Source organism: Pogoniulus pusillus, chromosome 15 (assembly GCF_015220805.1).
Source record: "Pogoniulus pusillus isolate bPogPus1 chromosome 15, bPogPus1.pri, whole genome shotgun sequence".
NCBI lineage: Eukaryota > Metazoa > Chordata > Aves > Piciformes > Lybiidae > Pogoniulus > Pogoniulus pusillus.
Window position 1 is genome coordinate 6138472 of NC_087278.1, and position 13765 is coordinate 6152236.

Sequence of the window (13765 nt, forward strand, 5' to 3'; positions counted from 1 at the left end):
ACCCTCCCAGACCATGGACACACAGCAACACACATACACACACGAAGAGGCTGACTGGCCCTGCCTCAGACTGTGGCCAGCAGACCCAGGTGTCTTCAGACACGAGCTATCTCTGTGAAGGATGGTGGGTTGATGGACACTCACTAAGAACAATACAAGCAGTCCAAAAGGGAAAGTGGGAGGCGTCTTGACAGCTGCAAGAGCCCCTGCCAGCTTCACATTGGCTCTTGTCTCTGCTTATTCACTACGTTACATCCTGCCACTCTGCTTCCTCACTAACATGTCACTAGACAACATGTCACTAGACAGATAGTGACTTGTCAGACAGAAAAGGACCAAATGCTATCAGTCATTCACTCCCAGGTTTGCAACACAGCAGATGATCGTGGAGGTGTTCAGACAGTGGCCTCTAGCCAACAAAGGAAGGTAGCCCTGTGCTTCTAAAAGGCAGCATACTTCTCTCCAGCAGCATCACTTTATTCACAGAGAGTAAATGCAAAGAAACTCCACTGACAGTGACAGAGGTCAACCTGGAGTGGATTAAAAACTGTAACAGCCTCTACTCTACATTCACTGTCAGCCATCAAGGACAGAAATCCTGTTCTTTCTCCCCAAAAAAAGACAATTTTGTTGCTTCCTTTCATGAGCTAATTTGCCAGACTGATCATTTCTTATTTCTTGAGTAGGCAAGTGCAGAAAACCACCTCAGTGAAAGTGACAGAGCAGTAAAAAGCAGCTACCAAATATAATGCTCTAAAAATCTGGTCAGGGCTAGAATTTTCCAGGAGAGGGACAGCAGAGGCCTGCCCTTCACTCATCTCCTGCACAGCATTGCACAGTCTGATGAAGACAACAGAGCAACAGGAAAGCAATAAGAGGAGCAGAGTGGGCAAAGAGCCAGCACAAGTCATTCTGTGTGAAGAGGCATAGAGATGAAATTGAGGAATCAGTGTAAGATGGGAAATAAGTAGATAAGCGAGCAGGAAGATGAGGCAGTAAACTGCTGGAGAGATCAAAACACCTGCTGATGAGGTTCTGATTAGAGGAAGGACAGAGAGGGTCTAAAGGAGAGAAAGCAAAGTGGGCAAGAATGGCACAGAGGGTCCGAGACCACGTCACCTCGCCTCCCACCGGTACTGGGAAGGCCACAAAATAGAGGGAGATGGAACAGTCAGTCAGGGGATGAAGGCCCAGAAATCCCTGTGAACCACGGTGATGAATGCACTCTGCTGACCTCCCAGGGAGAAGACAATGGGGACCAGGGAAGAGAAAGTAATCAGAGAGCAAAGCACATAGAGAAGGAAACAGCCCTGTGCCTCACACAAACAGTCCCTAGCAATCAACACAGCTTTTATTACAGAAAATTATTAACACCCTCTGCTACCCACCACCCCTCACCAATCCCAAACCTCCCCTCTTTGGGGACCCTTTCTTGGCACACACATATAACATCCAGATAAACTTTCTGAACCAGCAAAAGCAACCACTGAAACAACTTCAAACACCACAGACCAATAAAACCACAATTTAGAAGTTAACTTTCCCAACCCCACCCCCACCCCCATGCCATTATTTAATAAGGAAATACTGTACAGATATAAAACCCACCCTTTTTTTCCCCCAACCTGAATATAATTGCTTGAGTTAGTTTCTGTACATATATACACACATATTTACAGGGCAATGCTGCAGTCAAGAAAGCAGATGATGTAAAAGTCACAAAGTGAGTACATAAATTAAAAAACTACCAGTAGAAGAAGTTCAGGAAAGGTCACATTGCTCCTACTTGGCAGAAATGTGTTGGTGGGACAGAGTCATTAAGCATACCGCAATGTACCATGCGTGTCTGTGTGTGTGTGTGTGCACGGACAGGCACACGAGCCTCGCAGCTTCCTGCTGTGGCAGGTTTGTTCATGTGTCTTTTACTTAGCCAGTACGTCTTATGTGTGTGCCTGTACCAGAGGAACCCCTGTCCCACAGTGTGCAATGTCCTTCTGATCTGGTGGAGTGTATACCAGTGCTTGCTGTGAACCTTTCATGGCAGGAGGCCAGCAGGTTAAAGAGATCTTTGACTACTAACACATCACAGAGATCCTCCCTTACCTCAGCACCCAGGGTACTTCACCCTCGGTGTCAGCAGACAGGAGTCCTGCTCTCCACGACAGAGTTTCACTGCTTTTTTCTCTAGACAGATTCATGCTGTGTCAGTTTTGTTGTCAGCAATGACAGAATGGTGCCAGAATTCACTCAGATACCATGGCTAGGAGAGGAATTTGGGGATGCTCAAGAGATGAAGAGAGAACTCAAAGCCAATTGCAATTGCTGTTTTCGTTGTTGTTGATCTAACAGAGAACACCCAGGTCTGGGGGCAGTCAGCCCCAGGAAGGTCCAGAGAGCCTGTGATGAAGATGAAGCAATAATATTCATATTGCCAGTGAGACAGTCAGCGCCCCAGGTTGCCTTTGAGGAGGAAGGAGGGAGGGAACCACAGGGAAGTGTCGGTGGGTGAATGCAGCAAGGGTCTATGGCTTGGAAATCTATTTGGCTGCAAATTGAAAATAAGCCCTTGTGGGGACAACGATCAGGTCCCACTAGTTACTATCTCGATGTGCCCTGCAGCATCCAGCAGCATGGTAGGTGTGTTCCAGGTGGACACGCCAGGTGTGTTCAGCAGCAGGGAAGCACTTATGGGAAAGAGTGGGTGCAGGTGGGGATCGTGGCTCGGAGTCCGTCCCCGTTTGTTGCCAGCAATTGAGCTCCTTTCTCACACACTGCTCCCACTGGCTCCTGTGGGGAGCCAGGCATACACCATGGAAAGGCAGCATAATTGGACCCTACTCTTTGCCAGCTTGGATTGAGCAGGAAGAGTGAAAGTGTAATTCCTTAGAGCAATGGTGCAGAGAATCAGCACTAAGTCCCTTCATCAGCACTCCTCAGCTTTATCCTCTCCCCTTTTTCTTTGCTTTTTGGCAACCGCGAATACATGGGAAGTGCAACCTCCCACCCTTCTCTATGGGAAAGGCTCATCAAAGGTTGCTTGACTGGAGTGGAGGATGTGTGAAAGGCCTAAGTCTGATCATTGGCTGTGTTCCCAGGCTTGCTTCCATCTGTTGATAAGTAATGGACGTGGGAGGATATGCCACATTTGATAGAAAGCTCTAAAGCAAAGACTTGCCTATAAAGATCCCTGAGGTATCTCTGATCACTCTAACCTGTCACCACCATCATATTCATTCTCTGTCTCCTCCTCTTTTGCTGGCGATGCTGCTGTAAGAAACAACCCTGATTTGAAGGTCTAAAGGGGCTTCATTCAAGATGGATGCTAGTGTCTTCTTGAAGTGAGGAGTTCAACATCAGCACACGTTGCTGAAGAAGTCAGAAGAGGCCCATCCTGGCAACTCTTAACTCCTCCACCAAGTCCTTCGGGACATCAGAAAGGAACTTTCCTCCCCCCGTGAAGTGGAGATTGAAATATCAACTCCCTGTGGGCAAAGCTCGTGCTTGAATATTGCTGAACGTTTTGAACCCACTGGGGTTCTTGCCTGCAGACTTCTGACAACACATGCTGGATTTCAGAGAGAACAGGATGGGGGTTTTGCTGAAGAGGTGGGACCAGTGTGCTTCATTGTCTCAACTGACAACAAGTTCTGACTGCAGCTTTTCTTTCCTACTTGTGATGTGGCATGGCAAGTGCTGATATAGCCCTCACTGGGAGGCATGATGAGAGACGGAGAACTACTACACCAGCCCGTGCTGTGTCGCGCTATGGTAAAAAGCTGGCTTGGATGCTCCAAGAAGGTTTATGATGTGGAGATTCACAGCTGCAAGTTCTACCTGCCAGCTGCTTCCCACCGTGCATGGTACATTTCTGCTATTTTTGGAATATTTCCTCTGTCTCCTTCGTATACATCCTCCTTCAGCTGAGTACACACACTCCACTTCAGAGGAACATGGTTCGTGGAAATACCTCTGAGAGAGCAATGTCTGGGACTAGAGTGAGGAGGCAAATGTCAGAAACATTCACATAGGCGCCTAATCTTTCCCGAGAGGCTTGCTGCAAATATACAGTAGAGGTCACCAAACTGTAGAGGACGCAATGGTTTATGCTCAGTATCCTTGTGTGCAGAAACCTTCAGAGAGGGGAAAATGTTCCCAGCCACTGCCCCAGAAAATACTGGTGTTTCTACAGGAGAGAGAGAGAGAAATGGCAAGGGAGGGGATGTGGAGGTTTGTCAGGCTGTAGTATGAAATCTCATTCTTTTCTGGACAGGTAATAAACAGCATATGGGTGGTTTTCTAGTACAGACAACACCTGCTGCTAATATTACCTCATCGATTCACTTGAATACTTAGAATGAAAATACACCAAATCTAAAATTCTAAATATATAATCAGAGTTTAATAACATCATTGATTCATCTTCTGGATTATGAATTACACCCACCCCCCACCCCCCCTCCCCACCCTCATCCCTTCATCTCTGTCCCAAAATTTGTTGACCTGTCAGAACTAAAATAAACAAAGCAACCAGAAAAGATAGCTTATAGGAGAAAAGATCAACCTGATGGACACATGGCCTAATCTGTTATGGGAGAAGGCAAAATGCCAGGCTCCTGTAGTTAGACCAGTGGTTCAGTTCAGAATTTCCAGTTCTTTTCTGGTTGCCCTAGAGCATTCATTTGAGTGGTTTGTGGCACAGTTAGTACTTGCAGAGCACTCCGAGTGTTAACAGTGCTACAACAGTATCAACGCTAGGTAATGATTTTGGCAAACTATCATCTGCCAAATCAGTGGGACAAGGGACAGACCAGTTCGGAGAAAACAGGAACCAACTTTCAACCCAGAACACAAAAATCAGAACCTTTAAGAAGAGATTTGGAAGGAGAAAAAAAAAAAAAAAAAAAAAAAAAGAAAGAAAGGAAAAAAAAAAGTTCCATTAACTTCTTATTTGGTTTGTTTTCAGCTTAATTTCCCTGCAGAGCCACCCTCCAGGTTTCCTCATTCCAGGTGGGGAGGGACACGGAAAAGTACCAAGATAACCACCAAAGAGATTAGCTGCCCTCACCAGCTGTCAAGCTCCTCCCTCCCCAAGGCCCTTGGGAAATACCAGAAATTATCATGAGCTTTCTCAGGTCCAACATTTCTAAACCAAAGTAGCATTGGAGAAGTCTCTTAATGTCAAAGTGATGGTCCAACCTGAGCGGCCAACTTCATGGTTCACCCCACCACTATCAAGACAGCGTAGTGCCTTGAGGCCCGAACTCCACAGAGAGATGCTGGCTCAGAGAGTTTATACGCAAAAAGGAATTGGGGGTGTTCCCATCAAAACATGAAACCCTGCTGGCAAGGCTTGAAGTGACGTTCCGGCGTCTTCCATTCATGAAGAGAAGGGTGACAGGGCAATACGGGGGGGCCTCAGGGGGGAGCACAACACACATGGGTCTCTCTCGCTCTCTCTCTCTCTCTCTCTCCCTCATTCATACGGCCTCGACCCGCATAAACCGCTTCCAAAAACGCAGCCTTGAAAAGTCGTAGAAAACAAACAGAATGGAAACAAACTTTCCCCCTCCCTCCCACCCCCCACGACCTGAATATTCACGAGAAGAGAAACACCAATTTATACAAAAAAGCAATTAAAAAATAAATATTTACAACTGAAAGGAACTCCTTCTCGGTGGCCGCTGGCAGAGGCGCCTGACCAGCTGCCGGCTGTTCTGGATTGCAGATCGCTCTCTTAATTTGTTTGGTTTCTTTCTTTCTTTCCTTTTTTGTTTTGTTTGTGGTTTTTTTTTTTTCCTTTTTATTTCTTTTTTCTTCTCTTTTCCTTTTTTTTTTTTTGTCCTTGTAATGAGAGAAGAGGGAAAGAATAAAAAGTTCCCTTACCCCAAAGATTAAGGGGTGGCATTACAAAGACTCTCCTCCCTCTTCCCTCTTTTAATTTCCTCGGTGAAATAGAAGAAAATATTCCCCTCGACGACCCTGCCCGCCCTCTCCTCACGCTCTTTGACTTTACAGGCAAAGCCCACCCTCCTCCCACCCCAGCTTTAAAAAATAAATAAATAGGTAAATAAATAAAAGGCCTTCCACTGGCTTAAAAAGAGAAAGGTGAGAGAAAATCAACCAGGATGTGGTGAGGAATGTCGGAGAGGTGGCATTCAGCTCCAAGAAAACTGGCTCATAAAGATGGGGCTGCCACCTCCTTTCAGAGTCAGTCCTCAGCAGCGTCCCCATGCCCTCAGCATGGGGCTCTCCTGACCCTTCCCCTGGTAAGCCACGGTCATTGAGACACTGAGATAGACCCAGGATAGGCAGGAGAGACTTTGCCGTGTCTCTCAGGACCAGAGAGGTTGGCCCACACCACCGCTTCAGGAGAAAGAAGACATATGAAAGGGGAGTTTGGCTTCTCACTCCTACCATTGCTCACTTAATCTGAAATGATACAATGGAAAGAAAAAAACCACTCTTATCGATACTAGGTGCACCAGGAAAGCTGTCACTACAACTGCAGGGATGGGAAACCTTAGGCTATTCCAGCTTTGCACTTGTGCTAGTATCTCTTTCTCTCTCACACAGAGGCACAAGCACATGTACACACATATCTCGGCCTTGCACATCTTGTCCTCAGCCCTCATCTGAAGATTCTGTGGCCTCTGGCATTTATTCAAGCACACCCCTGCCCAGGAAGACAAGCAGTGTCCTTCCCCTGTACATTCAATAGTAAATATACATATGTATTTCCCATGGATGAGCACACCCTCCTCACATTTCCACATGTGCAAGGAGGCATTGAAACAGTCCAAAAGCACCACTGCCACCACACACACCCTTTCATGGCATTATTTTTTTTCCTCTCCAGCACTGTGCCAGCACTGGCAGAGGGCACCCTGTTGTTTTTGTTCCAACCTGCTGGCCAAGGTTATGGAGGGCAGAAGGATGAAAACTCTTCTTTTCTTTCCCTCCTCACTGAAAGGACTTGGTGTGCTCGGAAATGACAGTGACAAAACTCCCCACCTTTCCCTACTCTTTAGCTCTGTTCCACCGTGTTTGTTATCCGGACACCTCCAGATTACAAACCCATAGGACTGTGGGTTTATCTTGCTTTCTCCACGGACATTTCAAGTATAAAGTTATCGTATACACTGGCGTATTGGCTAACCCAAGCTGCATACTGCTCCTACCCTTGAAGTACATCACAACCGATAAGCAGTTCACAGCTAACAAACCAACCCTGCACCCAAACTCCTCTCGTTCTCAGTGAAAACCACCATCCCCTGTCAGCGATCCCAGCAACCTCCCTGACTCCAGGGCTACTTTCCCAAACTCAGACCCCACTTCCTTTTCATCTCTCCCACTGGTCTGCCACAGATTTAACAGCTGTAACAGCCATCGTGATACCACTAGCCGAATCCACAGACAAACCTTCTCTATCTCTCTCTCCACACAACCCCCAGCAGACAAGTCAAAAGTTTAGCATAAAATTTCTCAGCATATACGCAAATATATATATATATATATATGTATATATATATTTCAGCCCTAAACCCCCATAGTCTTCACAAAATAATGTCACAAGAACTTCGGTATAGCTAACATAGAAGTGCATCATCGAGTTAGTCATGTTAGTCTCCCTTCGCTTTCTCCACGTATTCAAACGTTACTCTTTTCTAGGCAGTTTTGGGAAGAGTTGCCTGAGCAAGCATATTTTCCTGCGTGTCCATTACACTGCTTCTGCTGTCGCCTCCTGCCACTCACAAATGTGTGGGCACATGCCTTTCTTTGCTGGGAGCCAGCAAAAGTGAAACGCTAAGTGTTGCTGCCACTCCCCCTCAGCCCACCCTTTCCCTGCCTTTTTCTCCGCTTCCTGAAATCACAAGCGAGGATATCCAACTCCGACGTCACTGTAAAGTGCAATGGCCAGGAATGGAGGAGAATGGAAGGAGCGAGAATGTGGAAAAAGAGATCAAAGGGAAGAGGTGGGAAAGAGGAAGAGGAAGAGGGAAAACCAAAGAGGTGGCACTTGTCACCAGTGCTGCACTACTCAGAACTCCAGTATCCTACAAAGTAAGGACAATCCAGGAGAGTAGCCGATGGGATTGGTCCCACCCCACCCTCCCACGCTCCACATACGCTCCCAGTCCCTCCCCGTGCTCTTTCCCTCTCACTCAAACGTCAGACTCAATACTGGAGAGTTTCTCATAAACATGCCCGTTGCTGGAGCCATTGAAAGCCCTGGGGTTTTTGTTGTTAGGCACACAGGGGTTGGACTGGTTCCCTATACAGATGTCCTTCTGGAAACGGGCTGGCACAGCCCCATGAAGGGCCGAGACCACCGGCTTGTTGGTGGTGACGATGGCTCGGAAGTCTGGCCTGGCTTTGGGCCCTCCTGGCACCACAGGCTGCCTGAAGAAATAAGATTTGCTGCCGTGGAGCAAGCATTGGTCATCCCCAAAAGTGGGGATGAAAGGGTTTTGGGTGACCCGGTCGGGGTAGAGCGACTTGCTGAGCATGTAGCCCCCGCTGCTGCCGGGGTTGTTGTGGTGGTGGTAGCTGGTGGCGGGCACTGAGGACTTGTTGTTGGCAAAGGTGGTCTCACTGGCTGGCATCTCAAACATGTGGGCGTAGGGGCTCCCCTCCATAAAGCGGCCCTTGTCCTTGAGGCTGACGCTGCGGGGGGCCAGGGCCGAGTCATCCTTCTGCAGGTCCACAAAGGTGTCATAGGAGTGCTGCCGGCGGAGCTTGTTGCGGTTCTTCTTCTGCACCTTGGAGGCAGAATTGGAAGGGCTCTGAGGATATTTGGAGGAAGAGGTGGCGCTGGTGGCCACGGGCACGGGGGCAGGTGGCTGGTCCAGCTCTTGGAGCGAGTTGTCCTCACTGATGTCGTACAGGTTACCCGCTTTCTTGCAGGCCTCACAGCGGATGCAGGCCTGGCGGGTGGAGTTCTGCCCCACCACCGATGGCGTGTAGTTGTGCAGCTTAGAAGGGCAACTGCGGCAGAAATTAGCCCCGGTCCGGTCCTCCCAGTCTAGGTTGGTCAGATTCTTCTCCCACGGTGCCGGGACCCCGCTCACAACACCATGCTTGTGCTCATTGCCTCCGCCAAACTCACCCGAGCCATGCTTGTGGTGAGCCCTGTTGGTGCAGGATCCACCCCCTCCTCCTCCTGCGTCACGCTTGAACTCATCTCCCCGCTCTTTGTAGATATCCGTCAGATCCACGTGCTCCCAGTGTGGCGAGTTCTCCTTGGCCCTAAACTGGTCCAGGTAGAAGTCCCGTAGCCCTTCCTTGTCCCTGAAGTAGCGCTTGTGGTCGGGTGAGCGGGGTGGGCGCCGGCGGTAGGACAGTTCTATCTCATCAAACTCCCGTCGGGACTTGGCAGAGGCCGGGCGCTTCTTCAGGCTGTCCTTGTACTGCTGCTTCCGCCGCTTAGCTGCGTTGCCCTCGATGTTGCCGTAGGTGACTGTGTGAGTGGAAATGTCAGAGACATCCGAGCGGATCAGGTCATCGTGGGCCCCGCTGCCCCCGTAGCGGTCACTCTTGAAAGAGAACTTGCCATAAAGGTCACCCAGCTGGCTGTGCTTGGCAGGGGGTAATCCCAAGTCCAGGGGCTTCTTCCCGATGGACCGTGACTGGGCATTGAAGGGTGGGTTGTCACAGTCGTAAAGCCCATCGATGGAGCTGGTGCTGCCGATGCTGTGGGGGCGATGGTGGTGGTGGTAGTGGTCCTGATACACATTGCTGTCCTTCAGCTGGAGATTGCCAAAGGTCCTTTCCACCTCACTAATATAGTCACTAAAGAGGTTCTCCTCACAGGGTGGGTTGTTGTAGGACTTGCAGTCTGAGTGGGTGAAGCTGCGGCGGTGCTCAGAGATATCATAGACCGATGACTCGCGGCGGATAAAGTCCAGGGCGCTCTGTGGTGAGCCATTGACTCCTGACAGGTTGGCCATGTTCTTGGCTGTCCGAAGCAAGCGGAGGATGTTGGAATGGGTGTTGTTCATAGTTGCCGTGGGAGAGTTCATCGCTGACTGGCGTTCCTCGATGGCCACGCCATGGATGCAGCTGTAGATACCCTGAAGGGAGAGAAAGCAGGAAGGTCAGTGGTCCTGCAAAGAACAGATGAAAGGGGACCTAGGGCTGGGAAACAACCTGTGCAGCACCAGTGTGTTCCTGTAGGACAGCAAGGCCTGACAAGCTTCCATCTGGAAGCACCAGCAAATTAAATTAGAGCTGCTCTACCAGCCCCTATTGTTCTTGCCTCTCACATTTTTCCTCGGCCCTCCTTTCCTCTTCCTCTGTTTTGCTTCACGTCATACCCGTAGGATGCAGGAATACCTGCCTGCATCTGTTAAAGTTACTGAGATCCAGTGAGGGTAACATGGAATTGTAAACGGGGAAAATAACATCCTTGGAAACAAAGGCACCGAGAAAACCTATTTTTGCATGGCTGAAAGGAAAAAAGTCTGGTTTGGCCCTTGAAATTCATCTGAACATCAGTGAATCAACACGAGAGATGCTAGCTAAAGAAGGAAAGAGCTTCACTTGTCATAAACTTTGCTACATTAATCACCAGTATGGATTAGAAAAGGAAATGGAGAAAGGGCAGGGTTGTTAAACAGGTATTTAGGTCTTCTGCATCTGGCTGAGTGAGGTACAGTAGAATATTTAATTGCATTCTGTTAAACTTAATAGTGATAACAGGCTCCAAGCTGCCAGCCCTGAAAGCAAAAGTCCTCTATTCAACCTCAAATCAGACAGCAGAAGTGCTTGACTCTTGCACATTCCCTGCAAGATCATTCAACCCATGACACTGTTTACAAGTGCTACCCCTAGGAACGGGAGGAAAGGGCCTCACTTATCCCCTAGCTTGCCAAATGACACTTGCTGTGTAATGTCAGCTGTGAAATGGACACCAACACATCCTGCTACCTCAATTTCTCAGCAGCTAGTGGGTGATGAGCACCTTTCAGACTTTTCACCAACCTGGCCCAGGGGTACCAGATAACCCCAGAATGACAGAACCTCTACTTTGCTGAGGATCAGCAAGAAACATCCCCCATCTCTTCTCCAGAGTAAAAACAGCTTAGAAACTGATGATGTAGGAGAGCCAAAACATTTTGCCATTCCTCAACAGTATATAATGTAGCAATTATATACTCCTTGTACAATCCAAGTTAATTCTGTTACACAGGACAATGCCAAGATTTGACCTCACTTCATGACAGACCAGGTCAAGGGAAGAAGACTCTACATGGAACACTGTCATCAACATTAACACTAGAAAGAAGATTCAGAAATTACTAGAACCTGCTTTAAATGCGTAAATATTATACCCCCAGGCAGGTTTGCATACAGCAATTGCTAAGTTTATATGGTCGTCCTCTCTGGAAGGATTTCTGCATGGTTTAGGGCATGGCTTTTGGTTAGGGATTTCTGACCACCCACGATAGGGCACTTGTAGTTAATGTAAGGTCAGCTGAAAAGCTTTAATACAGAGGCAAACAAAAAACTCTTGAATTTCCAATGATGTTATCCACCATTGCTCCATCCTCAAACACAGCCTCATCACGACTTACTTTAGAGCAGCAGCTACAGTTAACTCCTCTTTATACTGCATTTTCATTTGCATTCCCATATGCATAACCCAGCAGAGACCAGAGATGTCACAGAAACACATTAGATGCTCTTGAAACATTAACAGTTAAAAAATGACAGCCTTTATCCTGCAGACCACCACTCTGTGCCACCTGGGGGTTAGTCTGGATGGATTTCCCCATCTTCAGTACCTAGGACTGCAATAAGCCTCTGTTCCTCCCCACTGGCTAATGATACTCACCCTGCTGATGGAGAAGACCACACCAGGCTTGCCAGAGCAGACACCCATGAAGCAGTGGCGGAACTGCCAGTAGAAGAGATGCTCACAGATGAAAGTGATGAGACTGAGGGCCATGGCTGCTCCCAGCATGTAGAAAACACCTGCCATGTTATCTATATCCAGCTGGCTGCTCATAACCTCATTCTTCTCATTATGACAAATTCCAGTGAGCCACAGTGCTTCCAGCTCCTCCATCTCCCCTAGAAGGACAGGAAGAAAGAAAGAAGGTTAGTTGGCTGGCTGAAGAGCTTAACTGGGGCAGACTGAAAGCTCAAAGCTGACCTAAGGCCATTTCCAGTGGCCATGCTCTATATCTACATCTATGATGCCCGTGAAATATCCCAGCTGGCCTTCTGATGGGGGCAGGTGTAATTTGTCACAGCAAACAAACCAGGATTTTTCCACAGCCAGATGTTAGCTGCAAAAGGTTGTACCACAGGATGCATCTATGATGCTTGCCAATTTCCACAGTGAAATGCTGAAAAAGTTGCCTTCCAGATTATTGAAGCACTGGCCTCACAAATTTCCACTTTCACATTAAGGCCAATGAAGGGAAAAAAACAGTGACTGACACAGGTAGGCAAAGAAGAGTCTCTTCTAAATGAATCCATTGTACATTTCAAAAGCCAAAACGATGATTTATTTTCAAATCCAACTGTCTGGTTTTGAGTTTGTTTCCATCTCATCCCTAGATCATTAAAACTAGGTGCAATGTTCCCAACATTTGTGCTTTTTAATTTGTTTTTCTTCCCTTCCATTTTGTCCACATTCAACACTTCCAAGCTGTTTGACCAGTCAAAAAATCCTACTAATCTGTATCAGTCAGGAACAAATGTTCTGTAGTCTAATTTTATACTCCACTTGCTCCCATTATGGTATTTTCATGAGAGGAGAGACTGAAACACACACACACTGAGACATTCAGAAACAAACTCATTTTGCAGGGTGCCAGTTCTCTTCATGCTGTTAGGAAAGTTAGTTTTTCACATTTTTAACCTCCAGTCCAGAGATGGGAGGGGGGGGAATAAATAAATCAATCTTGATATTGATGCGTTGCCCTGGCACAAGTCTTTAAAGCTTTATGGAGAACTTAGGCCTTTTTCTGAAAGAATACATATTAGGCTGTTTAGGAGACAGAACACTCTATCCATCAGTTGGCCAGTTTTCTGCTGAAGTATATCAGAGCAATGCTCTTTCCATATTTATTAGACCATCTGTTATTTTCAGATTTCAGGGAGGAAAAAAAAATATACTTTATCCATAAACCAACCTGTGAATTTTATTTATATATGTAAAAAAAGGACATGGCAAGGAGGAATGTGAATGGAAAGTCAGGAAAATGCTTCTTAAAAAGAAATTGCTTAGCCCATAAAATGATTTCATTTTGTTTTTAATAACAGCAATTTCTTTGTAAAAGATGAAATGAAATTGGTAGCTGTGATGTTCTGATTAAATCTCACTCCAAAATACGCCTTCGAGTCTCAAGTCCTTCCTACCTAAAAGGCAGTTGTAGTCAGATGGGAGTCAGGCTCTTCTCCCAGGCAAGTAGAATCATAGAATCAGCCAGGTTGGAAGAGACTTCTGAGATCATCCAGTCCAACCTAGCACCCAGCCCTAGCCAGTCAACTAGACCAAGGCACTAAGTGCCTCAGCCAGGCTTTGCTTGAACATCTCCAGGGATGGCGACTCCACCACCTCCCTTCCAATGCCAATCACTCTCTGTCAACAACTTCCTCCTAACATCCAGCTTAGACCTCCTTGGCACAACTGGTCATCCCTGGGGCAGTTCAAGGCAAGGTTGGATGTGGCACTTGGTGCCATGGTCTAGCCTTGGGCACTGTGGTAAAGGGTTGGACTTGATGATCTGTGAGGTCTCTTCCAACCTTGGTGATA

The 13765-nt window shown here is 47.4% G+C and overlaps 1 protein-coding gene across 7 annotated transcripts in view; it reads right to left on the reverse strand.

The window, feature by feature from the left end:
- Positions 1-8116: 8116 nt before the first annotated feature.
- GRIN2B (glutamate ionotropic receptor NMDA type subunit 2B) overlaps positions 8117-13765 on the reverse strand; it is a 332222-nt gene continuing 326573 nt past the window's right edge. For all 7 annotated transcript variants that reach the window (XM_064155083.1, XM_064155084.1, XM_064155085.1 and 4 more), the window contains 2 exons: positions 11834-12072; positions 8117-10070 (listed from right to left, as the gene is read on the reverse strand). In XM_064155083.1, coding sequence (XP_064011153.1) covers positions 8163-10070; positions 11834-12072 — 2147 coding nt within the window. In that variant the 3' untranslated portion in view covers positions 8117-8162. The remainder of the gene's footprint in view (positions 10071-11833; positions 12073-13765) is intronic.